The 26,903-nt window shown below is 38.1% G+C and overlaps 1 protein-coding gene across 32 annotated transcripts in view; it reads left to right on the plus strand.

The window, feature by feature from the left end:
* Window positions 1–26,903, plus strand: part of DNM3 (dynamin 3) — a 565,868-nt gene that overhangs the window by 262,357 nt on the left and 276,608 nt on the right. For 19 of the 32 annotated variants that reach the window (XR_011532051.1, XR_011532053.1, XR_011532052.1 and 16 more), the window contains exons 13-14: window positions 3,870–3,921; window positions 4,750–4,779. Coding sequence is in view for 27 of the 32 variants with exons in the window: in XM_070591080.1 (XP_070447181.1) it covers window positions 3,870–3,921; window positions 4,750–4,779 (82 nt within the window). In the remaining 5 variants the exon portion in view is untranslated. The remainder of the gene's footprint in view (window positions 1–3,869; window positions 3,922–4,749; window positions 4,780–26,903) is intronic. The other 13 variants (XR_011532054.1, XM_070591081.1, XM_070591074.1 and 10 more) reach the window with 1 other exon arrangement.

Below are 26,903 nucleotides of genomic sequence, written 5' to 3' on the forward strand. Positions count from 1 at the left end.
GGCTTTCTATTATGTCCTCACATATTTATTCTTATAGAGCTTATTCTTTCTTTATTATTTATGTTCTGTTTATGTGTCTCACCTGCACTAGATACATTGTAATCTTCTGATTACAAGGACCATCCCCTATTCATGTGTATATCTTCCAGAGGGCCTTACAGATAGTTAGTGCCCTAAAATTTTGACTGATGTCAAATTAAAATGTTATACGTTTAGAATATTGCAGAGATAACAGTTAAGTACCTATCACCAAGAATATGTCTAAAGGCCCAAATTGACTTGCAAATCTTCTTACTGGTTTCCTGTGAACACATTTTAAAATAAGTATTTTGAAATATGTTCTGTTCAATTATCATTGCATACATGAGAATTATGATAAAGGATGTTTTCTAACTAGGCAGCTTATTTTGTATTATGTTGCTTATGGAATAACTTCATGTACCTAAATATGTCATTAACAACAGTATCTTTGGATTTATGGAGCCAGTTACTGAAAAACATTATCCTGTAGGTGGAAAGTAAAGGTAGTTTAGTATTTGTTCTAACTCTAATATTTGAGATTGGCTTATAAAATTAAGCTATTTTTCCTCCTGTGTCTTCTTGCAAGTAGTAGACTGTAAATGTGCGTTATTTAGTAGATGAAAACTCTTTCAGTGGAAAGTCTCTTCACCTGGTGTAACTTAGAAGTTTCTGAGAGTAACATTGCATCTCAAGGATTCTCGGATCTAAAAGGAACCGAAGAAACAGCTAGTCCAGTTCCCCACCCTTTGTCTCTGTTTCTGTCTCACTATCTCTTTGTCTTTTAACATGCGCACACATACCCAAACACACACACACAGACACTTTACAGCTAAGAAACGGAGATCAATTTAGGTCATACTCTTTGCCTAAGGTAGCACAAGGAGTCATCAACGATCTCTGTGTCTTTTGCTTTATATTCAGCCTTTTTTCTCTTAGGTGATTTTAAGGGGACCTATGCATAATTCAAGAGTCCCAAATAGTTTGCCTACTCCAGGGTAAACACCTACGGGTCTGTCATAGTTTGAAGTTATCACCACTAATCAGTGATTTATTTTAAAACATTTGCCCTTGAAAAAAAGCCTTAAAACACAATCACGGTGCTTGGAAGAGATGACCATATCCATGAAGAAGGCATGATCACGTTATAACAGTAGTTTTCCTATTTCTTCCTAGAAGAGAGGAATGCCTGGAGGGCCCTGGAGAAGGAAAGCATGGGGAAGATCCGAAGGCCCAGGAAGAGCAGTGCTTTAGACACTCTGCATGCCCGGGGCGTGGTGGGCAGCCATAGGGCAGTGTGGGCGCATCAGACCCCTGGCCACAGCCGGACGCAGGCTTCACCTCAGCCACAGCCTCACCCCCAAACCTGAATAATGTAGATTTGGATTAAGTAGAGAAATAATTGGAGAGAGAGGAATTTCATAGTGATTAAGGGAATTAAGCATTTAACTAAAAACTTGAAAAATAACAACAAAAAATGAGGAAAGGAGAAAGAAGTTGCAACTCTGAAATTAGCAAATTGAAAGGCAAAAATACACGCAAAATATCTTTAGTAATTAAATACAGTGAGGCTTTTCCCCACCCTCAGTTGAAGGTAGTATATGTTTTTTCATGAGTTTGAGTGAAGGGAAGCAGCTTAAATACATCACGGTTGCTATTTTGAACAACTGCTCTAAATGTGGTGTCAGTTTCTGATGCACTACTGAACCATAATGTCCCATCACTTGCAACAGTTGACTGATGACTTCAATCTACTTTTTCTCTATTTATCGACTACTCCATTGATCTCCAAAACAGCTCCTATAAACTACTGAACAACTGGTTAGACCGTTCACTATTGCTAATCTCCCCAGAATAACCAAAATGAGTTGTGTTTTCTTATATCGATAGGTATTTACTCATGGAGTCACCAAAAGAAAGCCTTCATTCTTTTGAGAGATAGAGAAACATATTGCCTAGATATGTGAGCTCTGGTGTTAAATTATTAGGGTCATATCTGGCTCCTGATCCATCTGTACTCAAGTTATAATAATATCAACATCATTGGACTTTTCATTCAACAGATATTTGTGGAAGCCAGCTATGTGCCAGAGAGTTTCTAGGCACTGGGGTTATAGCAGTTAATGAAATCGACAAAAACCCTGCTCACACAAAGCTTACATTCTAATGGAGGCAATAAATACAAAAAATCAGTAAACTATATAGTGTGTTTGAAGGTGAAAAATGCCACAGAGAAAAATAGAACAGTATAAAGGGGGTGAGAGTCCTGGAAGAAGGGAAGGATGCGATTTTGAATAGGGTGGTCTTGGTAGGTCTCACTAAAAAGATAAAACTGAGCACAGACTTGAAGAGGGTGATGCCAGGAGCCGTGCAGATATATGAGAGAATTAAATTCTAGGCAGAGGGAACAGCTAGCATAAAGACTTTGAGGTGGGAGTATGCTTGGTGGGTTTGAAACAAAGAAAAGAGAGGGGCTGGCCCCATGGCCAAGAGGTTAAAGTTCCATGCTCTGCTTCAGTGGCCCAGGTTCACGGGTTCAGATCCTGGGCGTGGACCTACTCCACTCATCAGCCATGCTGTGGAGGCATCCCACAGACAAAGTAGAGGAAGATTGGCACAGATGTGAGCTCAGGGCGAATCTTCCTCACCAAAAAGAAAGAAAAGAAAAGAGATCAGTGTGGCTGGACCTCTCTGGTGAACAGGGTGGAGAGTAGGAGGAGATGGCTCAAAGAGGCAGAGGGTTGAGTAGGACCTGTAGACCGCTGTAGGGACTTTGACTTTAAACCCGAGTGGAATGGTATTGTGTAGCAGTAGAGGGTTTTGAGCAGAAGAGTGACAGGATCCTCTTTGTAAAAGGATCGCTGTGGCTTCTGTGTTGAGACTAGACAGAAGGGGGACAAGTGTGGAAGCAGAGACCAGAGAATAAGTAATCGCAACCATGCAAGTAAGAGAACGGTGGCTCGGTCCAAGGTGGTAGCAGTGGAAGTGATGAAAAGATGTTGAATTTTAAATACATTTTAAGAAGTAGAGTCAATAGCATTTGTGGTGATACGGAGTGTAAGAGAAAGAGAAATCAAGGAATTTAGGTTAGGCAGTTGGAAATTGGAATTGCCACTAACTGAGAAGAGGAAGAATGGATGGATCACGAGTTGAATTTTGACGTATTAACTTTGAGGTTCCCATTAGACATCCAGGTGGAGATGTCGAGTTGTCAAAAACATATGTGAGTCTAGAGTTGGAGAGACAGGTCCAAGCTGGAGACGCACTGTGGGAGTTGTCAGAATATAGTGGAATTCAAAGCAATGAGATTGGATCATATCCCAGAGTTTGGGATCTGGAGTCAGACTAGTTGGTACCACCACTTATTAGCTGAGTAACTTTGGAAAAGCCACTTGGCTTCTTGGGGACTCACTCTCTTCATCTGTAAAACGAGAAGAAGAATAGTAACTACCTCACAGGGTTAAAATTAAAATTAAAATCACTAATATCTGCAAAGCACTTAGAGCATGGCATATTCTCAATACATGTTAACTGTTAATTTTCAGTACAACTCTTCTGTAGTATACTTGTGGAATGTCAGGAATACTTCATTGACGCCTATTGTTATTAATGCAGCAATGCAGCTTTTCTTCCTGTCGTATTACATTTTTGCTTTGTGATTGTTAATTGGTACTAGAAGTTCCACTGGATTGGTTTTGCTTCCAGAATTAAACTGACCTGGATTTTTTGTGATTAGCTCTGCCTCAGTTGTTGATATAATTTTAAAGCCTGCAAATATTTTAGAATCTGTTACTTGTTCAGAAAAAAATCTTATGAGTTTCTTCAGTGCTGCTCTCCTTTGCTTTTCTCAGTGCTCAGCAGAGGAGCAGTCAGGTTCACAAGAAAAACACAATTGGAAATCAGGTAGGAATTGTTCAAAGAATCAAATCAGTGCATGCATGCCCCAAAGAATTTGAACTAAATTGCTTGATTGACTATTTTTTTAATGCAAATTAATCATGTGCAAATTTTGCTGGAAATGAAGCTTTTTGTTTTGTTTTTGCTTTTAAAGTTTTTGGTGTGAATTGCACTTTTTTCTTTTTTTTTTTTTTGCTATTTTATGCAGTTAACCCTATTGATTTATTTTAAATAACTTTTCTGCTCTTTGCTCTGCTTTTCAAATTTGACTTCTTGTGTCCTACTTTGCTTGCTTACATTACCCCTAAATTTGACTAGACATTGAATCTGTGAGTTGGTTCAAGGTTAAAATCTGGTGCATAGCTGCATGCGCTTTCTGGTGCTGCTGACTAGTTCACACATTTGCACAGCTTGGTAACAGTGAAGGGACAGCTCATAAAGAAGGCAGTTGGTGGATTTAATCTCTGCCACACCAAATTCCTGTTGGTTAATGAAGATGTTAGTTCCTAAGAAGATCTGATCTTTGGAGTTTTGTGTTTTGGGCTGACCAGCTGTCTCTGACTAATAGCGCTCTGCAGAGATTGCATTAACTCCGACAGTTTGCTGTTTCTTTTATGTTTTATGTGATAATGAATATTTGCATTGTTATTTCTTTTCAAGTCAAAACAATGAAGATTTTATAGTTTTTTTTAATTCAGAGGTACAATTATTGAACAAATTGAGACCTCTGCTCTAGAATTTTTTCCATTGTTTTGAAAGGGGAAGAGGTAATAACAGACTTTATTTGAAAAACTTTTTTTCTGAACTAAAGCATATAATTCTTTGCTATTTCAGGGAACCAATCTTCCGCCTTCAAGGCAAATTGTACGAGCTAAGTTCTGTAAGCTTTACTGTTGCTTTTTCATTTAGCTTCCCAAGGGCACAGTTTGTCTTTAACTGATTAACTCAACTAGCGCTTGCTACTAATTTTTTTAAACTTAGGTTGTCTTGTCCGTAACACCCTATCATTGAAATAAAAATCCTCTTGAGAGGGTTCACCCCTTCACTGCTAATAACTTGCTGTGATTGAAAGGTATGAACTAGTAAACTCTAAAATGCTGTAATAGTAAACCCTTAACACTCTGGTGCTTTGATATTTCTCTAATTTTAATGGGCCTTAAAAAAATTAAAATCATTAATGACCTTCACTCTGTCCTTTGATGCTATGTTGTTATAAGGTGTAAGCCTTTCTCTTCCCCTTGTATGATAATATGTGCAATGAATGTAGATGACGCTTCTATAAGGTGGGTGAACGTTAAACATCTGATGTCGATGCATTTGTTGATAAGCCTTCCCAATTCCAAAAATTCACATTTATTTTTTAAAAAAGATTAAAGAGCAAAGTTACATCAACTGACATTTTATGTGGCTTTAGAGTTGACTCTTTTAAAATCAGATGCTGTATCTTTTCATTTTGTGGAAGTGTAAAGATGCTGTTAAATTACTAGTATAGGAATTTTTTGAAAAAACAATTACACTTTCATTTCTACCATGGATGAAGCAGCTTTAAAGTCTTTCTTCCAACTATGCACAAGTTGAGAATGAGATTAAGGCATGGGTCAATTGTTTGCCTCATGACATTTTGGAAGAAACAAACTTTGGAGCTAGACGTTCCTGGGTTCAAATTCAGCTCTGTCACTTAGTAACCATGTGGGCTTGGACAAATTAAACCCCATTTGCTCAATTGTGTGATGAGAAGAATAGAAAATATCTCTGCAGGGTGATTGTGAGAATCAGAAATACTATCCCTATGAGTTTGGCAGCTGGGTACTGGATATGTGCCCTGTGAAGAGTAGAAATCTTGTTCTCAGCAGGTAGGTGCTGTTTCTTGAAACTTTAAGGAGAAAAAAATATAAAGTATAAGAAAATTATAAAAGTTATAAAATGAGATCAATGAAACACTTGGGAAAATTAGAAGCTGTGGCAAATTATTCCGAAGATTTCAATGCCCAGGTTAAGGCTGGGTAAGGGGTAAAGAATTTATCGCTAAAACTTCACTCCTGCTCAGAAGCATCTCTAGTTCATAGAAGTATTAACTTAATAGAAAAGCAATCATTAGTGGCATAAATGCATACTTTAAATCAGATCTGAAAGGAACAGTTTTCGATTATATTACTTCCAAATGCTAAAATCATACTAATTGTGTTTCTATGACTTTATTTTTGCTGAGTACTTCAAAGCCCACATGGGAAGTTTTATAATTCAAGATAATAGAATTGGGTGAATGTTAAAATAGAATACAGATCCCCCATCCAAAATCCTTGGGGCCAGATGTGCCTTGAAGGTCAGAACTTTTTTTATTTCAGAGAACAATACATTGCATATATCATATATTACCCAATATTGCCGTGCGGTCAGAGGCAGCACCCTGTAATTAAACACATTCTCTTTCTACAGTGAAACAAATGAATAGTCACATCAGGATGATTAACTGAGAGATATATTTTCACATCAGGTCAGGCTTTGCTGCCAAATTTGTTTGTTTGTAAGGTGTTATGAACCCAGATATTTTATTTTCAAGAATCAAATCCAATAATTAAATACAATATAATGTATTTTAAAGAATCCGTTATTGTTTTTTCCTGCTTAGCAGAAATGAACCATAATGACTTGAAACTATTTTCTTTATGAATCTGAATATCTGAGGTTGGCTTTGTATGAAAACAGTTTTTGTCTATGAGGAAGCTCAAAGCCAGGGAGCCTTGGAGCCCAGCCTGCTAACTGATGCTGGCTGTTATGGTTGGTGGGGTTGAAATACCCTGTGCTATCTCAGCAAGTGGTTCATTTATTCTGATATCCTCTTAGAGCTCCTGGTTGTAAGAGATTGCTGTGCAGAATCTGTCCTGAAATGTTTTAGAAGGATTTAAGGAAAGCTAAACTCCTCTTTAAAGTCTAAATCCCATTATTTTTGTCTGCCTGAAAATTTGTCTGCTTAGAAGTTCCATAAGTTGATGTCAACAGATGTGTGAAAAAATGTAACTACACAATTAGCCTCAAGTTGCCCTGTGCAAAAATTTAAACTTAAACTTAAATTTTATTCATCCCTTCACTCATCAAAAGTGTATTCAAAACCTAGGAGTGCCCAAAACTGTGGTAGATGTTTAGAACAGAATGATGAATAAATAATGGGTCCTGCTTTCAGGGAGCTCACCACCCAGTGGGAGTGATGGTAAGTAAGCAAATTGGAGTCTGCCTCCTTTTTCAAGGCTGGCTCCTTCTGATCCTTCAGATCTAAAGTCACCTTCTCTCCCCAGTGTCTTGCCATTATCCGTCATCTTGTTATGTCTTATTTTTTATCTTCCTTCGCTAGGACCTAAGCTCCATTAAGGCTATTTTTTGCGATGCTGTAAGCAGTGGAGTATCATTGTAAGGTTTTAAGCACAGTGACCATAACGTTTTAGAAAGATCATTCTGCCTATAGTGTGAAGAAAGATTTTGAAGGGAGGATAAGATTAGAAAAAGGAGACTAGTTAGGAGGTTGTTGCCAACAAGAGATTATAGTGATCTGGGCTAGGCCATCTGAGCTGGATTTGAGGAGAATTTAGGAGATACTAAATAGGAAGGATCTAAAGGTTTTGTGATGAACAGGATGTTGGTGAGAGGGCTGGGGATCATCAGCAGTGCTGTCCACATATCTGATTTAGGCACAGATGAGATGGGGGTGCTCTTCATGGAAAAAGAAATATATGAGAATCTCAGGTTTGGCTTCTGAGTCAGAAAGGGTATGAGTCACTGTGGAAGACTGGAGTAAAAAAGTCCAGTGGGAAATTGGATAAAAGTGTCTAGCGTTCAGGAGAGACAGAGAACTATTTATTCCAAAAGTAGTAGGGAGCCACTGAAGGATTTCCAATAGGGAAGAGATATCTTCTGATTTGTATGTTGGAAATATCTAGGTTTCAGCCATATGGGATGATTTGGAGGAGTAACACTAGTGATATGGGAATTGGTGAAGATGTTTTTGAAGTAATTAAGGTAAGAAAATGCAAATGTCGATAGTAGGAGAAGGGACAGATTCATGACATATTTAGAGAGTGGAAAGAGCTATAAATATTTGTGAAGTTGGGGGGCTAAGTCATTCTCCTAGGCTGTGGCTTAAGGGGATCCACTGACAAAGGAAGTGCAGATGGAGGAGGAGCAGATTTCAAGGGAGATGAGAGAAGAAAGTGGTGATTTTTGTTTCAAGTACATTTTTATGTGCCTATTGGAGACATCAGTAGGTTTTGAGGTTCAAGATTTGTCTAGACTGGAGATATAAGTTTTATAGTTGTCAGTGTATACATGGTAGTTGAAGCCATGGGAGTAAATGAGATTGCCTCCAAAGGATTAGAGCATAGAAGGAAATATGGGACTTAAAGGATGAAGGGGCATAATGAGGGACTAAAAAGGAGTCTAAGAAATGATAAGAGAGGTAGGAAAACTTGGAGAGTAGTAGAATGAGAGCCAAAGGAAGAGAATATTTCAGTGAGGGAAAGGTCAAATAGCATTAGATGTTTCTGAGAGCTCGAGAAACATTGGAGAAATTGTCAAATAGGTGGACTGGTAGAAGGTCCTGTGCAGTGTTGGGGACAACCTGAGGTAGTACCAGTCCTCTTGGTCTTGTGAATTGCTCTTCTACCTACAGCTGGAAGGTAACATAAAGCTGAGAAAGCAGTGAAATTGATATTCTGAGTTGGGGTTTTTCCAGGGAGGCAATGTCAAGAGAGCTTGTGAGTTAAAGTTTTGAAGAGAGAGAGGTTGAAATAAAGGCTTGTATAATGTAGTATGAATGGTTTTCATTGATGTGTTAGTCAGGACAAGTTAATCAAGTAACAAACAACCCCAGAATTTCAGTAGCTTAACATAGTAATTTAAGTCACCCTGCTGTAACAATCCAATGAAGGTCATCCAGATGGGGGGGCATCTCTGCTTCACATGGTCAGTCATGGACTTTGGAATCCTCTTTGTTCTTCCAGCAGATGGGAAAGAGAAAGAAGCCTGAGGGAGGGAGGTTTTTAAGGACCAGCCTGGAAGTGGCACACATCTTTTCCATTTCCATTCCATTGACCAGAACTCATCATCTGACCTCACCTAACTGCAAGGGAAACTGGAAAACATAATCTGACTTGTGCCCAGGAAAAAGAAGAGACAAAAGACGATGTTGACTGGAAATTGAAAGGAAATGGGCAAGCCAGGGCATTGAGGGTTTTACTGAAATAGAGAAAATAACCAGGATTGAGGGAAAAAGGGGGTAGGGTTAGAGATTGAAGTCAGTGGTGGGATGCTGTATCTCAAGGTTTAAGAGGCAAGAGAACGCCACCTGAGAGTCAGAGATGTTATTGGACTAAGAAGGAGCAGACACTGGAGGAGGGGAAGGTAAACGATAGCTACAGATATTTGAGGAACATTATTTGTCTTCAGAAGGTGTGGGTAGCCGAAAAGAAATGAGTATGAAATTTGCTGGATTTGAATATGTTAAGGGCCAGAAGGACTGATGTGGCATTTTCATAACTGATAATCCATTCCTCTAGTTATGAGAATCTAGAGCAGGATGGCAAGGCTGACATGCTCCTTGGCCCAGACTGCATTCAAGTGCAGTTGTACAACTAGGAAAACTTTTTTTCCTTCGTCAGGGAGCAGAGCAGGTCCTTGCAGGAGGCTAGGTATCAGTGCACCTCCTAGTCTCGGGCGTGTTGTCTGTTTTGTTTCCCACCAGCGTGTCTTCTGTTGCTCTAACTTTAGACTGGAGGGTGAAATTTGGCTTTCTTAAACTCACAAGTCTCCGGATAACTGGATTCTCACCCTTCTTGAATTGTAGGCTGCAAGCAGAAAACACTTTTCTTATCAAAACAGGGTTTCTTCCCTCCCTACTTTCTGAAATCTGGTTTTAGTAGACACTAGTCTCTTTTCCTTAGGACCCCCTCCAGATCTCAAAAAAATCATCAACACACCCCTGTCCTGAAATTTTCCTGTCAAGTTCCCCAGTTCTTCAATTTGTACAAGTGCATGGTCTGAAACCAATGACTTCCTGTGCCAATATCTATATCAAGATTCTTTTGGATGTAAATTTCAGAAAAACTCAACTTAAATGACCTTGGAAAGAAGTGAATTAATTAGTTTACATGATTGAACATTTCCGAGAGAGAGTTAAATACTATTTAATCCATGGCTCAAACAGTGTTTTGATGAACTGTTTTGATGAGCCATGACGAACCGGATGAACTCTTACTATTTTTTGGTTCTGCTTCTTTGCTGTTGGCTCCATTCTTGGGCCCTAAAGGATTGTAATATGATACCCATCAGCCTCCAGGGTATTTCCTTCTTAGTTTGAGTCTAGCAGAAATAAATGAGTCTCCCAGAATTTTCAGAAAACTCCTGAGGTTCACTCTGATTGGACAGACTTGGATCGTGTGCTCACTCCTGAACCAATCACTGCGGCCAGAGAATGAGTTATACTGATTGGCTTAGGCCAGATCACATGGACTGGAAGTGGGGATGGGCTTCTCTCCACCTGAAAGTCAGAGCTATTGTTGGAAGAAGAGAGAATAGACACCGGAGGAGGTGCATCAGAGGTGATGGCTGCAGGCACTTGTTGAGCATTGTTTGCCTTCAGAACAATTTACTTTGGATAATAGGATTCTTATGTTGTCTTCTTAAAGTAATGTAAGATGGTTAATACCTCATTATTAAAACCCTATGGTTATGGTTCATTTATTGATTAAATTTAATGATTTTTTGCATTTCATCCTCTGACTTTCTCCTACCTTCCCTTTCCTCTTTCTTTATTTTTTAAAAATAATTCTTGGACTGTGCTAAGTTGTCAGGTAATACAGTGCAATGGTCCTTCAGAGCTGGAACTGGGAAGCCACTGGGGGACCAGGAGCAAATTATGTAACCTTCCAGTTTCTCAAGTTTCTAATCTGTAATAAACTGATGATAATGTAACTGCCTCATAAAGTTTTTGTATTAAATGAGATGATACAATTTAGCCACCTGGAAGAGGGCCTGGCTGACAGTAAGTGCTATATAAAGTGCTTGCTATTATTATTGTTGTTGTTGTTATATATTTGTATTATTTCTGTTAATCTTCAAGAAAGATTATTGCTTTTATTTTCTAATTGAGCCTTCTCCCCGCCTCGGAAGTAGGAAGACGGCTACAAAGCAACAATGAAATCTGTGTAATTGCTGTTCCAATTTGCCTTGCAAAGCCTGGCAGATAGACAGTGCTCAACAAGTACTCTTGAGTGAATATCCATAAATAAAAAGTGAAGTGTTTTTATTAATTATATTTTCTCAATGACTTGTTTCGACAAACGTAGAGGTAAATATGTAACAAAACTTTAGATTCAAATGACATATTTTTCAGTTGAGTTAAAAACACTTGTTAAAAAGTCATATATACAAGGGAAGATAGCTATCTGATTTTAAAAAATGATGTTGGCGAATTTATCTTGGGATTATTCATTTAGAGGACATTCATCTTTATTCAGAACATGATGTAATGACCCCATTTATCCAGTCATGGTTCATGGATTAATTTTTGAGGACAGCTTTCTGAGCAGAGAAGAAGAAAAATGTACCCTCTCCAATATTCTAATAAGTTCCTTCAGATTCTAAGAAGTTGAAGGCCTGTCAAAGGTCCTTGCAGCTTAACATGTATTTTTAAATAGATGTTATATATTTTTAGAGCCATTCAGCAGTTCTTTACCAAATTCTTTTAATTAAAAGTGCTTTAAAAAACATTACTTGTAGGAAGAATTGAATAAATTTTTGCTCCATCTCTCTGTTGGTCTTCAGGGTAGCCAATTCTAATGAAAACTCTATCAATACTATACCTGTTAGTGTTTTGTTTTGTTTTTTTTTTTAAAGAAATAACTGAATAATGAAAAATTCTCCAAGATTTGTAGCAAGGTATAATATTTACCTTTAGGAATGTATAATGCTTATATGTATTCATTATATATTACATAGATGTCCCTTATCAGCAAAGAAATGTAAATGTAATTTTTATTAGATGTATTGGGTTGATTTGGGGGAACATATTTCTGAAGTTATGCAATTCAAGTTAATGGGATTATAATTCTTCATGCCAATACATGCATATTTCATGACTGCTCCAGCACGTGCCTTATGTGTAAAATGAGATCTATTGTTCGTAGCTACGTTTCTTTCCTGTTAGGATAATAGCACATTGCTTGTTGCCACTTAGGCTGACATTTACTCTGTAACTTTATAAACTCATTCTGAGACTGAGTGTGTCAACTTCCTATGGCTGCTATAATAAAGCTTCACAAACTGGGTTGATTCAAACAGCAGACGTTTATTCTCTCGCAGTTCTGGAGGCTGCACATCTGAAATCAAGGTGTCTTTAGGGTCATACTCCCTTTAACGTTCTAGGGAAGAATCTTTCCTTGCCTCTTCCTGACTTCTGGTGGCTCCTGGCGTTCCTTGGCTTGTGGAGGCCTGACTAATCTCTGCCTCCGTCCTCCCACGGCTTCTTCCCTCTGTGTGCCGCTGTGTCCGCTCCTCTTTTTTTTGTTGTTGTTGAGGTCACATCGGTTTATAACATTATATAAATTTCAGGTATACATCATTATATTTTGACTTCTCTATAGACTGCATCTTGTTCACCACCAAAAGTTTAGTTGCCATCTGTCACCATACAAGTCTGCCCCTTACCCTTTTCTCCCTGCCCCTAGTCTCCTCCTTCTTAGAAGGACACCAGTCATTGGATTTAGAGCCCACTCTCTAGTTGCACCTCATCTTAACTAATTACGTCTGCAAAGATCCCATTTCCAAATAAAGTCACATTCTGAGGTTTCAGGTGGACGAGAATTTTGGGAGACACTACTCAACTCTCTACCCTTTGGCTACTTGCAAATTTTCTTTTCTTTTTCTTCTTTTTTTTTTTTTTGCTGAGGAAGATTCTCCCCGAGCTAACATGTATTGCTATTCTTCCTCTTTTTTGCTGAGAAAGATATGATGCAGGCTAAGAGCTGTTGCCAATCTTCCTCCCTTTTTTTGCATGTGAGCCGCCGTGAAGTGTGGTCACTGACAGATGAGTGGTGTCGGTCTGTGCCCAGGAACTGAACCTGGGCCACCAAACAAAGCATGCAAAACTTAACCACTTGGCCACAGGGGCTGGCCCTTTTGTCTTCTTCTTCTTTTTTTTAATGAGGAAGATTGGCCCTGAGCTGGAATCTATTGCCAATCTTCCTCTTTTTGCTTGAGGAAGATTGCCCCTGAGCTAACATTTGTGACAGTCTGCCTGTATTTTGTATGTGGGATGCCACCTCAGCATGGCCTGATGAACAGTGTGTGGGTCCCTGCCCAGGATCCGAACCCACAAACCCTGGGCCGCTGAAGTGGAGTGTGGGAATTTAACCGCTATGCCTCCGGGCCGGCCCCTGACCTTTTTTCTTCTTTTTTTAATGGCTTATTACAATAAGACTTTACCTAGGATTTAGCTATACAATGTGCTGATGTACTTTAATTGTTTCTTAAACTAATAATTTGTAAATTGGACCATTGGAGCTTTAAAAGTTATTTTCTTTATTATTCTATTTTGAGAAAATACTAATACCTTCTGTTAGTGAGATAAAGCAGTATTATTCTGTCCTTGTGCACAGTGCCATTAAAATATTTTGATTGGTTTGTTTTTTTTTGTTTTTTGAGGATTACTTCCTGAGATTTTATCTATTTTCTTTAGAATTTTGGAGCTTACAAATAATTTATCATGAGAAGAAAATGAAATATTTAACCCTTTTTAATGGCAATACCCAAACTCCCTTTTTCCTCGTTCATTTTCTGCCTTGTCTAGTCTCCTTTCCAATCTCAGTCCACCCCTCAAGAGAGGGCGGGCAGGGGAGGGAAGAGGAGGACAGAGAGAAAGAGCTGGCAGACAGAGACGGGCCTGTGAGCTCCACAAACATGGTGTGGCTCTGTAAATCCATTTTGAGATTTGGGAATTTACATTTTGAAAGCCTACCGAGTAGGAAAGTTGTATTTACTAAAAAAGATGTAAAGGAATGAATGGCTGTCCACTCCCACCGATGCTGTAGGAACATAACGGTTAACATTGGTTAGTTAGTGTTTCAGGTATGGTTTTAGGTACTTTACACTTAGTAACTCATTAACTCCTCCCAACAGCCCTATGAGGTAGGTACCCTTATTATCTCAGTTTTACAGACAGGGAAACTGAAGCATGGAGAGGCCAAGTCATGTCACCAGTCATACACGTTGTAAACGACGGCACCAGGATTTGAATTCAGGCAATTTGATTCTGGACCTTGTTCTCTTAATTACGGTGTTTAACCACCTCCTCTAATACTTGTAAATTGCATCAAGAATCTCATTTAGGGGCCAGCCCGGTGGTGCAGCGGTTAAGTGCGCACGTTCCGCTTCTCAGCGGCCCAGGGTTCGCCAGTTCGGATCCCGGGTGCGGACATGGCACCGCTTGGCAAAAGCCATGCTGTGGTAGGCGTCCCACATATCAAGCAGAGGAAGATGGGCACGGATGTTAGCTCAGGGCCAGTCTTCCTCAGCAAAAAATAGGAAGATTGGCAGTAGTTAGCTCAGGGCTAATCTTCCTCAAAAAAAAAAAAAAAGAATCTCGTTTAATAGTCTCAATTATGGCAAGTTACATCATTTAAATCCATTCACTGTTATTTTTACTTCTTACTTAAATGTTTTCTTAATCTAAAGCTGATTGATCCTGAATAGAATGAATTTAGGTTTGTATGAGTTAATCTGAGAGTCAGTTTGGACTGCTATAACAGAATACCATAGCCTGGGAGACGTAAACAGCAAATATTTATTCCTCGTGGTTCCGGAGGCTGGAGTTGGAGCCCAGGGTCTCAGCGTGGTCGTCTCTTGGTGAGGCCCTCTTACTGGTTATGTCCTCACGTGGCCTTCCTTGGTGTAGAGGAGAGAGAGAGATCCTGTCTCCTCTTTTTATAAGGGTATTAACCCCATCAAGGCGGCTCCACCCTCATGACCTCATCTAAGCCTAATTACGTCCCAAAGGCCCGGACCTCCTAATACTGTCCCATTGGGGTTAGGGTTTCACCATAAATTTGGGGGAACACAAACATTCAGTCCGTGGCACTGATTAACAATGAAAAACTATCAGAGCTGTTAGAATGTATTTCCTTTTTATCCCTTAATTCTAAGAAAATGTCTCCAGGGGGCCAATGGATAGCTTATAAAATACAACAATCTTTATTTTAATAAAATAGACAGAAACTGGAGTCTGTGAAAGCCACAATTAGTGAAATGTATGGCCTGATAATTTGTTCTGAATCTTTTAAATCTAGACTTCTATGTGGAATAGCACTTAATGCATGCCTCTTATGATTTTTTTTCCAGAAAACGCAAAGATGTGCTCACAGTATTTTTACAGCCAAGATAACATCTTAATTGAGGATTTAGGGCTTAACATCAGTGAGGAGAAAAATCCTATCTGCTCAAAATTACCTTGAAGAATCCCTTGGATGGGCAGAATCTAGCCCTGCGCTTGAGCTGTGGTCTCCTCCTGGGGTAGCAGAGGACTGGTCTTGTCCCCAGGGAAAGGGCACCTGGGCAGACAAGGGTTTCTCCTCCTGCCTCTCCCCCACTGTCCCACAGCTGCCCTCCCTCCCTGTCTGCTTCCCTCCTTCCCGTCTTCTGTCTCTTTTGTCCTCTTTGCCTATCTTTCGTTTTTACAAAGTGTGGTATGTTTTTTTTTACCATCTGTTACCATAAAAATTTATTACAATATTATTGACTGTATTCCCTATGCTGTACATTACATCCCCATGACTGACTTAGTTTATAACTGAAAGTTTGTCCCTCTGAATTCTCTCCACCTGGTTCTTCCGCCCGTCCTAACCCCTCCTGCCCCTACTAACCAGTTTGTTTCCTGTATCTATGAGTCTCTTTCTTTTATTTTTGTAACTTGCTATTTTACTAAATTATTTTATTATTTTTAGCAATTTTCAATTAATTCTTCTAAATGTTTTATTTTTTATTTTTTTAATTTTTATTTATTTATTTATTTCAGAGGTACTGGTCTGTTTGATTCCAAATGAGTTAAATGCCTATATGATTTGCATTCCCTGGAATTATTGTACCGTTTAAAAATTTTATCTTCTCCCACTATTATCTTATTAACCACTGTAATTTCAGACCTGAATGTCCCCCTGAACTAACAGAGAAACGACGTCTTAGTGTTTTCCTGTTCATGACTATTTTCACTGTTTGTGGACGTTGGGATTGTATCATTTCCTTGGTCCTGGATGAGTAGCTCCCACTGTTTTAATTTCCACTTCTTTAATCTCCATTCCTCGTCTCAGAGAAGAAGTTTCCACTTTATCCCTACATAGTCATCTGGGCAGGGAGGGGGTCCATATAAGTTGCTACTTCAGCCAACACCAAAAGTTGCTGGTTTTCTCCTTCAGGGGGGTCTGTCACAGGCCAAACCTGTGATTGACCTGCCCAGGGCCCCCATATCCATCCCCCCGCCCCCTTACTGTTCCTGAGTCCGGACCTGGGGAATGCCAGTGCTTCCCTCCTGGCTGTCTCACCCGTCTCCTGCAGCTTCATGGTGGTGAGGCCGCTCTCATTTCCGTCCCTTGCCAGCCAGCTCAGCGTCTAGTCCTTTGGCTGCAGAGACTTTGAAGTAGGGGCTCCGGATAGATCTGTGACCCTAAAAAAGCAGAAGTCACTCCTCAAGCTTTCTCTAGTTCTTGCTTCACTCCTTCCCTTACGTGCACTATGTAGCTTATTTACACCAACTATCGATGGGACATGATTTTCAAGCCGTAATTTTTGTTTGTTACACAGGAAATAAATGAACGCGTTTTCATTGAGGAAAAGTTAAGTAATGTACTAACTATATCCTTGACTCCCACCCAATCCCACCCACCTCTGTGCATATAACCACTGTTATTATTTTGGAGTATACATATATACATGCATGCCCAAACACATATCTACACACACACACATAAAGACACATGGTTTGTGATTTCAAAAATGACAGTGGTCACAAATTGTACATATTTTACACTGTAGTTGTAAGCCCCACAAAGGCATGGACTGTTGTTTGTTTTGCTCACTGATGTATCTGTAACATCTAGAACCTCATGTATAGTAGATGCTCAGTAAATGTATTTCAGGTTGAACTTTATCCACTTAGTGATATATCCTGGAGATCTTTCCGTGTAAGTACACAGACTGAAGACGACATAACTTTTTTTGCTGTTACCTAGTATTGTATATTCCACAGTATAGATGTGCCATACTTAATTTAACTGTTCTGTAAGGATAGGAATTTGTGTCATTTCCAGATTTTCCAAAACACGTGAACCAGTTTATAGACCCAACAACTATATATGTGAGTACCTGAATCTCCAGTATTGGATAATTATATTTTATATAATTTTGGATAATCTGATAGAGTAATATATTGATTTGCATTTCACTTATTGTAAGTTATAGAGCAGCCTTTAAAATGCGAAATAGACATTTGTATTCCCCCTCCTGTGAAATGTCTGATTGTGTCTTTTGCCCATTTTGAGGGGACTATGTTATTTTCTAATTGGCTTTTAGGATTTTTTTATAATCTGGATATTAACTTTGTGTATTTTATATATAGTGCAGATATTTTCTACTTATCTATCACTTGACTTTAACTTTATTGTATATTATAAAACTTATAATTTTGATTTAGACAAATTTTTCAATTTTTGTGGCATTTATATTTTATTTTTCTTGTATTTTCTTCCAATAATTTTATAGATTTTTTATATTTAAGTGTATTAAAATGAAATTATTTTCCTGCTGATCACATACTTCTCTCTTTTAAACCTCAGTCACTTATGTCTTCAACTTACGAGTGAGAGAAATATTTTTCATGCTTATTGACCGCTAGTATTCTTTTCTTTTTTTTTTTTTAATTTTAATTTTTTTCGGATGTACATCATATTTCAGATTCTGGATACATTACATCATGTTCACCACCCGAACACTAATTATAGTGTATCCCCTCACATGTCACCCTAATCACCCCTTTTGCCCTCCCCCCTCCCCCCTTCCCCAATGGTTACCACCAGTCCAATCTCCTATGCTATGTGGTGGTTTTTTTTTTGTCGTTTTTATCTTCTACTTATGAGTGAGATCATATGGTATTTGACTTTCTCCCTCTGACTTATTTCACTCAGCACAATACCCTCAAGGTCCATCCATGCTGTCACAAATGATTGGATTTTGTCATTTCTTATGGCTGAGTAGTAGTCCATCCTGTATAAATACCACATCATCTTTATCCATTCGTCCCTTGATGGGCACCTAGGTTGCTTCCAAGTCTTGGCTATTGTGTATAATGCCGCAATGAACATAGGGGTGCAAGTATCTTTATGCCTTTGCGTTTTCAAGTTCTTTGGATAAATACCCAGCAGTGGAATAGCTGGATCATATGGTAGATCTATCCTTAATTTTCTGAGGATACTCCATACTGCTTTCCACAGTGGCTGCACCAGTTTGCACTGCCACCAGCAGTGAACAAGGGTTCCCTTCTCTCCACATCCTCTCCAACATTTGTTGTTTCCTGTCTTGTTAATTATAGCCATTCTGACCAGAATGTGGTGATACCTCATTGTAGTTTTGATTTGCATTTCCCTGATAGCTAATGATGTTGAGCATCGTTTCATATGCCTGTTGGCCATCTGTATATCTTCTTTGGAGAAATCTCTGTTCAGAACTTTTGCCCATTTTCTAATTGGATTGTTGGTTTTTTTGTTGTTGAGCTGTATGAGTTCTTTGTATATTTTGGATATTAACCCCTTATCTGATATGTGGTTTGCAAATATCTTCTCCCAATTGTTAGGTTGTCTTTTTGTTTTGTTGATGGTTTCCTTTGCTGTGCAGAAGCTTTTTAGTTTGATGTAGTCCCATTTGTTCATTTTTTCTTTTGTTTCCCTTGTCCGGTCAGACATGGGACTTGAAAATATGCTGCTCAGACCAATGTCATAGAGCGTACTGCCTATGTTTTCTTCTAGAAGTCTCATGGTTTCGGGTCTTACATTCAAGTCTTTAATCCATTTTGAGTTGATTTTTGCGCATGGTGTAAGGGAATGGTCTACTTTCATTCTTTTGCATGTGGCTTTCCAGTTTTCCCAACATCATTTATTGAAGAGACTCTCCTTTCTCCATCATATGCTCTTGGCTCCCTTGTCGAATATTAGCTGTCCATAAACGTGTGGGTTTACTTCTGGGCTCTCAGTTTTGTTCCATTGATCTGTGTGTCTGTTTTTGTGCCAGTACCATGCTGTTTTGGTTACTATGGCTTTGTAGTATAATTTGAAATTGGGGAGTGTGCTACCTCCAGCTTTGTTCTTTTTTCTCGGGAATCCTTTGGCTATTCGGGGTCTTTTGTTGTTCCATATAAATTTTAGGATTTTTTGTTCTATTTCTGTAAAAAATGTTGTTGGAACTTTGATAGGGATTGCGTTGAATCTATAGATTGCTTTAGGAAGGATGGACATTTTAACAATGTTAATTCTTCCAATCCAAGAGCACGGAATATCTTTCCATTTCTTTGTGTCTTCTTCGATTTCTTTCAACAATGTTTTATAGTTTTCCGTGTACAGATCTTTCACCTCTTTCATTAAGTTTATTCCTAGGTATTTTATTCTTTTTGTTGCAATTGCAAGTGGGATTGTATTCTTAATTTCTCTTTCTGCTACTTCGTTGTTCGTGTATAGAAACGCAATGGATTTTTGTACGTTGATTTTGTATCCTGCAACTTCACTGTATTCCTTTATTATTTCTAAAAGTTTTTTAGTGGACTCTTTAGGGTTTTCTAGATATAAAATCATGTCATCTGCAAAGAGTGACAGTTTCACTTCTTCTCTAGTATTCTTTTCTAAATTAACTGTTCCCGCCTTTGCTTATATTCTCTTTGAAGTTTTTTACTTTTTTGGTTCATAACAGAATTTTTATGCAATAAAGATATTGATCTTTTGTCATTTTTATTAACAAATATTTTTCTCATTTTCTTGTGTACATTTTAATTTTACTTACAAGGTTTTTGAGGTAAGGTTTAAAAACACGTTTTGTAGTAATATCTATTGCTGTCTTTTCTGTCACTTTTCCACTGCATTTATGTTTAGGAAGGTGGTGTCTCCCTCAAGAGCAGCTAAATATTCATCCATGTATTTATGGAACTCATGTGAAGCCATTATTGACGTTTGTCCCTGTAATCCATTTGGGATTTATCATGGTGTTTGGTAGAAGGTGAGGCACCTACTTGGGGAGCAGAGTGTAGGGGTTAAGAGCGTGGATTCTCAAGCCTGACTGCCAGGCTCCAGTGTCTGACTCTGCCACTCGCCAGCCATGGACAAGTTACTGAACATCTTTTTGCCTCAGTTTCTCCATTTACAAAAGTGTTATGATTATTGTGTCTACCTGTTAGGGTTAATGTGATTAACCACATTAGTTTTCATAAAGCCCTAACAGTGCTTTGCACGTTGTAATAACTCAATGATTAGTGACAATGACAATAATATAATTATCATTAAAATTTTGTTCCAAATATAATTGTTTGAAGGATCCATACCATCACCATTGATTTGCAATACTTCCTTGATCATATAATAATATCAATAATGATAGTAATAATCATAGCAGCTTACATATCTTGAAAGCTTACTTTACGACTAGGTATTACACAAAGTGCATTGCTTACATCAATTTACGCAGTTCTACAACAACCCTGTGAGGTAGGTTACATTATTTCTCCTGTTTTAGAAATGATGTTACTGAAGCTTAGGAAAGTTAAATAGTTCACCCTAGGTCATACAATAGATAAGTGGCAGAATTCTGGCCTCAGTCCAGGTTGTAGACAAGCTCTTAACTAAGCTCTGTGTCTGGATTATTTCTCCTGCCCCTCCATCTGTTGATTTTTGGATGGTGACACACCTTTTAATTATTGCAGATGTCTAATACATCTTAATGTCTGCTAGGTTGTTTCCTTTCATTAGTCTTCTTTTTCAGAAATGCAATTTGCTTTTGTAGATTACTTATTCTTTCAGTCGAAGATTAAAATTTTATCGTGTTCCAGGGGCCGGCCCCGTGGCCGAGTGGTTAAGTTTGCGCGCTCCGCTGCAGGCGGCCCAGTGTTTTGTTGGTTCGAATCCTGGGCGCGGACATGGCACTGCTCATCAAACCACGCTGAGGCAGCGTCCCACATGCCACAACTAGGTGGACCCACAACGAAGAATATACAACTATGTACCTGGGGGCTTTGGGGAGAAAAAGGAAAAAAAAATAAAATCTTTAAAAAAAAAAAATTTATCATGTTCCAGCTACAGTTCTATTTGAATTTTGATGAGATATTTATAAAGCCTATAAATTAATATGGCAAGAAGTCGCATTTTTTCACATCCTTTTATCCCATCCAATCAGACGGTGATTCCTTCTGTTTATTATAATTTTCTCTTTTCCCCCTTAATATAGGTAAATTCACATTTCTTGTTAAGATATAAAATAACTGGAAATAGCCTTATGTTGTAATTGTAAATAGGATATTTTTTCAATTATATTTTCTAATTATTTATTGCTATGTGAAAACTATTTATTTTTAAGCATTTATTTTGTATCAGTGGAATTTATTGGATTCTGTAGTAGTTTTTCATTTAGTTATAATTTTTATCGTACCTGTTGGTGTAGTTGTATGTTTTATTTCTATTTTCATATATTACTCCTTTCAGAATAGTATAAAATTAATTGTGGATTTTCTTAGCTGTTTTTTTTTTGTCTTAATGGGAATGTTTATAACCATTTGATGTTAGCTTTTGGTTTAAAATATATTTATTGTGGTAAAGAAAAATTCCTTGATTCCTCTGGAACTGAGATTGTCTCTCAGAAATGAGCATTGAATTTCATTGAGATGATTCTGGTCTTACATATTGAACAAATTATGTAATTTATTATATTGATAGATTTACTAACCATCCTTGCTTTCCTAGTATAAGCCCTATTTGGTCATTAGGGGATGATTCTTTTGCTATTGAATTAATTTTCCTATTATTTAATTTAAGATTCGTGTAGCTTGCCTGTGAAATGAAGTTTTTGGGTTTTTTTAAAGATTTTATTTTAGTTTTCCTTTTTCTCCCCAAAGCCCCTGGGTACATAGTTGTATATTCTTAGTTGTGTGTCCTTCTAGTTGTGGCATGTGGGATGCCACCTCAGCATGGCGTGACGAGCGGTGCCATGTCCATGCCCAGGATTCGAACCAGCGAAACCCTGGGCCACCGCAGTGGAGCATCCAAACTTAACCACTCAGCCACGGGGCTGGCCCCTGAAGTTATTCTTTATAATAATAAAATAATATATTTATAAATGAAAAATAAAGTGAATGAATATGCAATACTATTAGAATTTCTAGTGAGAGAAAAATGACACAGAAACAGAGGAGAAAAGAATATTGGATGCCTCATTTCTGATTAGCTCAATTTGCTTGATAAAACAGGAGGCTGGGCTGTTTGTTGAGAACCAGGGGAGTGGGAGTTAGATGGGAGCCTTAAGAAGATGGTGAAACAGTGTAGTTACCAAGTGGAATGTAAAGAGAAGCCAAGGGCTTTCAGCTGTTGGCTGGGCTGGGGTCTCAGCGTCACTTCACATGTTGAGGCTCCTGTAGAGATGCTAATTTCTTTATTTGTTGTACTGAGAGAACCCCAGTCCTTTCAATGTAGCAAACTAAGGGATTAGTAAAGGACAAATTATAGAACCTCATTGACTACAAAGATGCCATGGGATCTTTTGTTATTGATGATGGCCATGTCCTATACCATAAGGTCCTTTGAAAGGATGCCACTGGTTCACTATCACAGTGAAAATAGAAGTAAATAGAAGCTGAGAAATTCTTGTATATATTTCAAAAGAGCTCTTTTGTTATTTTTGTTCATTGCTTCCTACACTGAGTTCAAATCCACCCATCATAAGTGTGTCCCCAATTCACCGTGAACAAGGCAAGTTGCAGTTTCTGTCCTGAAAGCACAGGTCTTTTTATACTCAGTGCAATAAAGTTACATATCTTTTCCTGAGCCAGAATCCTCCAAATGCAGAGATATCTTTACATTCTTAGGATATTTCATTGTGAGAGTGCTGAGATATATATTCATAGAAAAGAAGGCTCCTTTTGACCATGTCAATTAGGCATCTGTTTGTCAGCCTTCTGGACTCCAGACTCAGTGCTTTATCTTGAGTCTCAGTGTCAAGGTACCCAAATGTCAGAGCATTAATTCTTGCATTAATGTAAATCGCTGGGACATTTTACCATAATTTTTAAAGATTTTGTTTTGTAATAGGATAATCCCATTTGAGAACAATCTTATCTTTCTGTCCTCAAAAAAGTATATATCTTCTCATCCTAGGGTCTCGGATTTCCCAAATAGTACCTATATATGTCAGTTGAAAATTCTATTTGCTGTAAGTCCCCCACCTCTTTGTGAAGTCGCCCCTTTTCTTCTCTCTCTAGACATTTCAATAAGCAGGTCTCTCATAGCTTCTGTGAAATCATATTAACTTTCCCTCGGGAGTAGTTTGCATGGAACAGGAAGATTGTGATTTAATTGCAGTAGTCCTAGTAGCTTGAAAGAGTTAATACTGGTCTCAGATTTATCTGAAAACTCCTGGAGAGACCAATGTTATTTACTTAGCAGTATATATCTTATAATTATGTAAGTGCAGAAAGTGAATGAAACTTATCAGAAATGATCTCTTGAATAAAATGTAAACAGGTAGAGCTTTAGCTAAACTAAGGAATAAAATGTCTTACCTCCAAAGTTACCATGAAATCTCTTTGACTAAACAACCAACCCATTCCCCATCTCAGGGAATTCGGTTAGGCTGAATTCTATGGATTGAATGTTTCCTCTTGAGGAAATGAGTGACTTGGTTTCACAATTGAACCTAAACTGTTGAAGCTTTGCACTGTGCTCCTTGCCTCACCAAATAATTGGCCAAAGTTTTTGTCCTGATTTCTCGTGAAGTTATTTACACTCAGCCTGTGATGGATGGCCCCTGTGGGTAGGTTATTTGATGTGCCACCATTTATATTGCTTGAATGGAGCACTACTTGGGAATAGTGTACATAAATAAAAATGAGCTTGGGAAGTACAAATATGAATATGAGATTCAGTCATCATCATACTTTAAGTCGTTTCTAATGCCTGTGATTATTCCGTATTTGCAATATAATATAAAGTCTTTATGGAGTTCTACCACCTCCAGCCCCTTTTCTAAGTTTTAATTCAAGTCTATATTGACTTTTTATAGATGTCTTTTATGAGAAAGCACTATCATAACTAAAACACTAGTTTAATAGCGAGTCATTTTATTATTTCCGGCCCCAGTCTACTAAAGATGATCTTCTTAATTAAGGTAAGAAATTTTTAGCATGCTTCTGTGTTCTCAGTTTTTTTCTCTTCAAAAAATTTTTTCCTTCTCCAGCAACTCTGGTCTTCCTGTTGCCCTGCTGTAAAGTAGAGACGGGGAAGAGGAAAAGGAGGCTTTGTTTTTGAGGACTCAACTATCTATAAATGACTTCCTCTGTTTGGTTCTTCCACTTGCAGGGTTTTATTTTCAAATGCCTAGTTGCAGGATCCATGTCCTGGAGGAAGGAACCGTGTCATCCTTCACTCATCCTGTGCACATAGCTCGACCACCGCTCCGAATATTATCTCCTATCACTTCTGGCATTTCTTGTGCTTCTCCTCTTCCTGAAGTTCATAATTCATGTCACTGATTTCCGGTGCATACGGAGTCAGGTTTTAGAAATATGAGACAATTTTAAAATTACAGATGCAAAGCCTAGCTGTTTGAGCCAACATCTGCAACTAGTTTACGGGATTAAGCAAAATAGCTGCTCTGGATGACTGATATTTACCAGGGCCTCTCCATTTCCCATCAGAAATCAGAATGCCTGTTACTTATACGTTCTTCAGTTCTCAGTAGGAATCAGGATTTCATCTGTTACATACTTCACTTTATTAAGTTTCCTCACAGAGTATCTTGAGTTACAGCCAATTTTCAACTAGCTGTGATTAAGGAGATCAGGAAGAATATGGGTAATTAAAATCCACAAATAATTAAAATACTTTAACCAGAATCCAACACTCTCTCCTAAAACGTTTTCCTGAAGTTACAGACAAGTGAAACATCTGATATGGTTTCCTCTTGTTTTGTTTTGGTGCGAACAAAAAAATCTGAATGTGTCACTTCCTTGCTTACAAGCACTCAAAAGTACTTCTTTACCTTTAGGATAAAATCCAGATTTTAACATCCATTATCCATTCCCTGCCTGCTTCTAGCCCCTTCTCTTGCCAGTAGCACTCCTGAATTCTGTGCTCCTGCAACAATGACCTCAGTCAGTGCCCTCAATGGTCCAGTCTGTTTCCTTGCTGGGGCCTTTGATGTGCTTTTCTGGGCCTGGAACATCTTCTTTTCCATTTTTCTTGAATAACGTCATTGCATTCTCCTTAGTTTAAATGTCGCTTCCTTAGGAGTACTTTCCCTGACTTCTACACTATTTTCAGGCTTCCTCTATATGTTTCCGTAAGAGCATGTACCTTTCTCACTCAGTGTTTGCATATTTCCTTGTTTAATATTCTTCTCCCCTACTTGCTCATAAGCCCTGTGAGATCAGGGACAGTAGCTGCCACTTTCACTGCTATATCTGTGTGTCTAACTTAGAGCCTGCTCATGATAGATGCCCAAAAAATGACTGCTGAATGAACAGCTATGTGTTTTAAAACCTGAAAGCAAATGACCAGGTATGTAATTGATCTATAAAATAATCACTTATAAGATGCGATGTTAACATTCAGAAGGGAACATCTAGAATATATTAAAGCTGCTTATTAATTTTGAATGTTGCTTTTGGTCATCCAGAGGAAAAAAAAATGGTCTTAAATATATAATTGTTACCTAAATACGTCACCAGAAAAGTGATTACATATAGACCCCAAAATGTGATTCTGAATGTAGTAAATTCCAATCTTATAGTGAAATTTATCAAAACCTGATTAACATTTAGAGGTCACCCCCCAATTATGAATTGTATTCGGACTCCAGCAGGTGCTATTGTCAGTTTAGATAAGAGAGTTCTTCATTTATCATCCTTGACCTTCACTCAGTAGATGTCTTCCAGACATTGTGACTGTACAGTCTGCCTGCCCCATGTTTATAGAAAGCCCTTGGTGTTGGTATTGCCCTCATTTAAAACCATTAATTTATTGACTGCTTGTGATCTAGGGAAAGTATAAGTATTCCAAAGGATTGTTGGTTTCTACTTGATAATAATATCTATCATTTGTTGAACATTTACCAGATGCCAGACATTCCACTGAGTGCATTATATACATTCTTCTCACTGAATACTTACAACATCTGTTTGAGATTGGGATTATTAGCTCCAATACTCAGAGGAAAGAAAAATGAGCCTTGGCTAGATTAAATAACTTGCCCAAGGTCACACTGCTAATAAATGGCAGGACTCCATGCAAACCTTGAAAGTCCGTGCTTTCAACCAAGCTATGAGCTTACTGGGAAGATGGGAGCAAACCAAACACAATTGTAAGTATTTCAAAACAAGATGATGTAAGTGCTGAATTCAGATAATGAACACGATAAATGTCCAGAAAAGGAAGAGATCCATATGGGCTACTGGAGCGTCTTTGTTATTCTTTAAAATAGTATCATGGATTGGTTCCTTTTCTCCTTAGAGTGTTGCATTACCTAGAAACTGCTATACATATTTATACTTCAGCATATCACTCTCTGGCATATTTGATTTTTTAATAATCATATCATAATATCTACCACTTATACAATGGCTGTTTTGTGTAAGGCAGTGTGTTAGGTGCTTTGTTCTTCAAAACACTTTAGCCTGAATGATTTGAATGACAACCCATTTTGTTTCTTCTTTTTAT

This window comes from Equus przewalskii, chromosome 23 (genome assembly GCF_037783145.1).
Source record: "Equus przewalskii isolate Varuska chromosome 23, EquPr2, whole genome shotgun sequence".
NCBI classification, from domain to species: domain Eukaryota; kingdom Metazoa; phylum Chordata; class Mammalia; order Perissodactyla; family Equidae; genus Equus; species Equus przewalskii.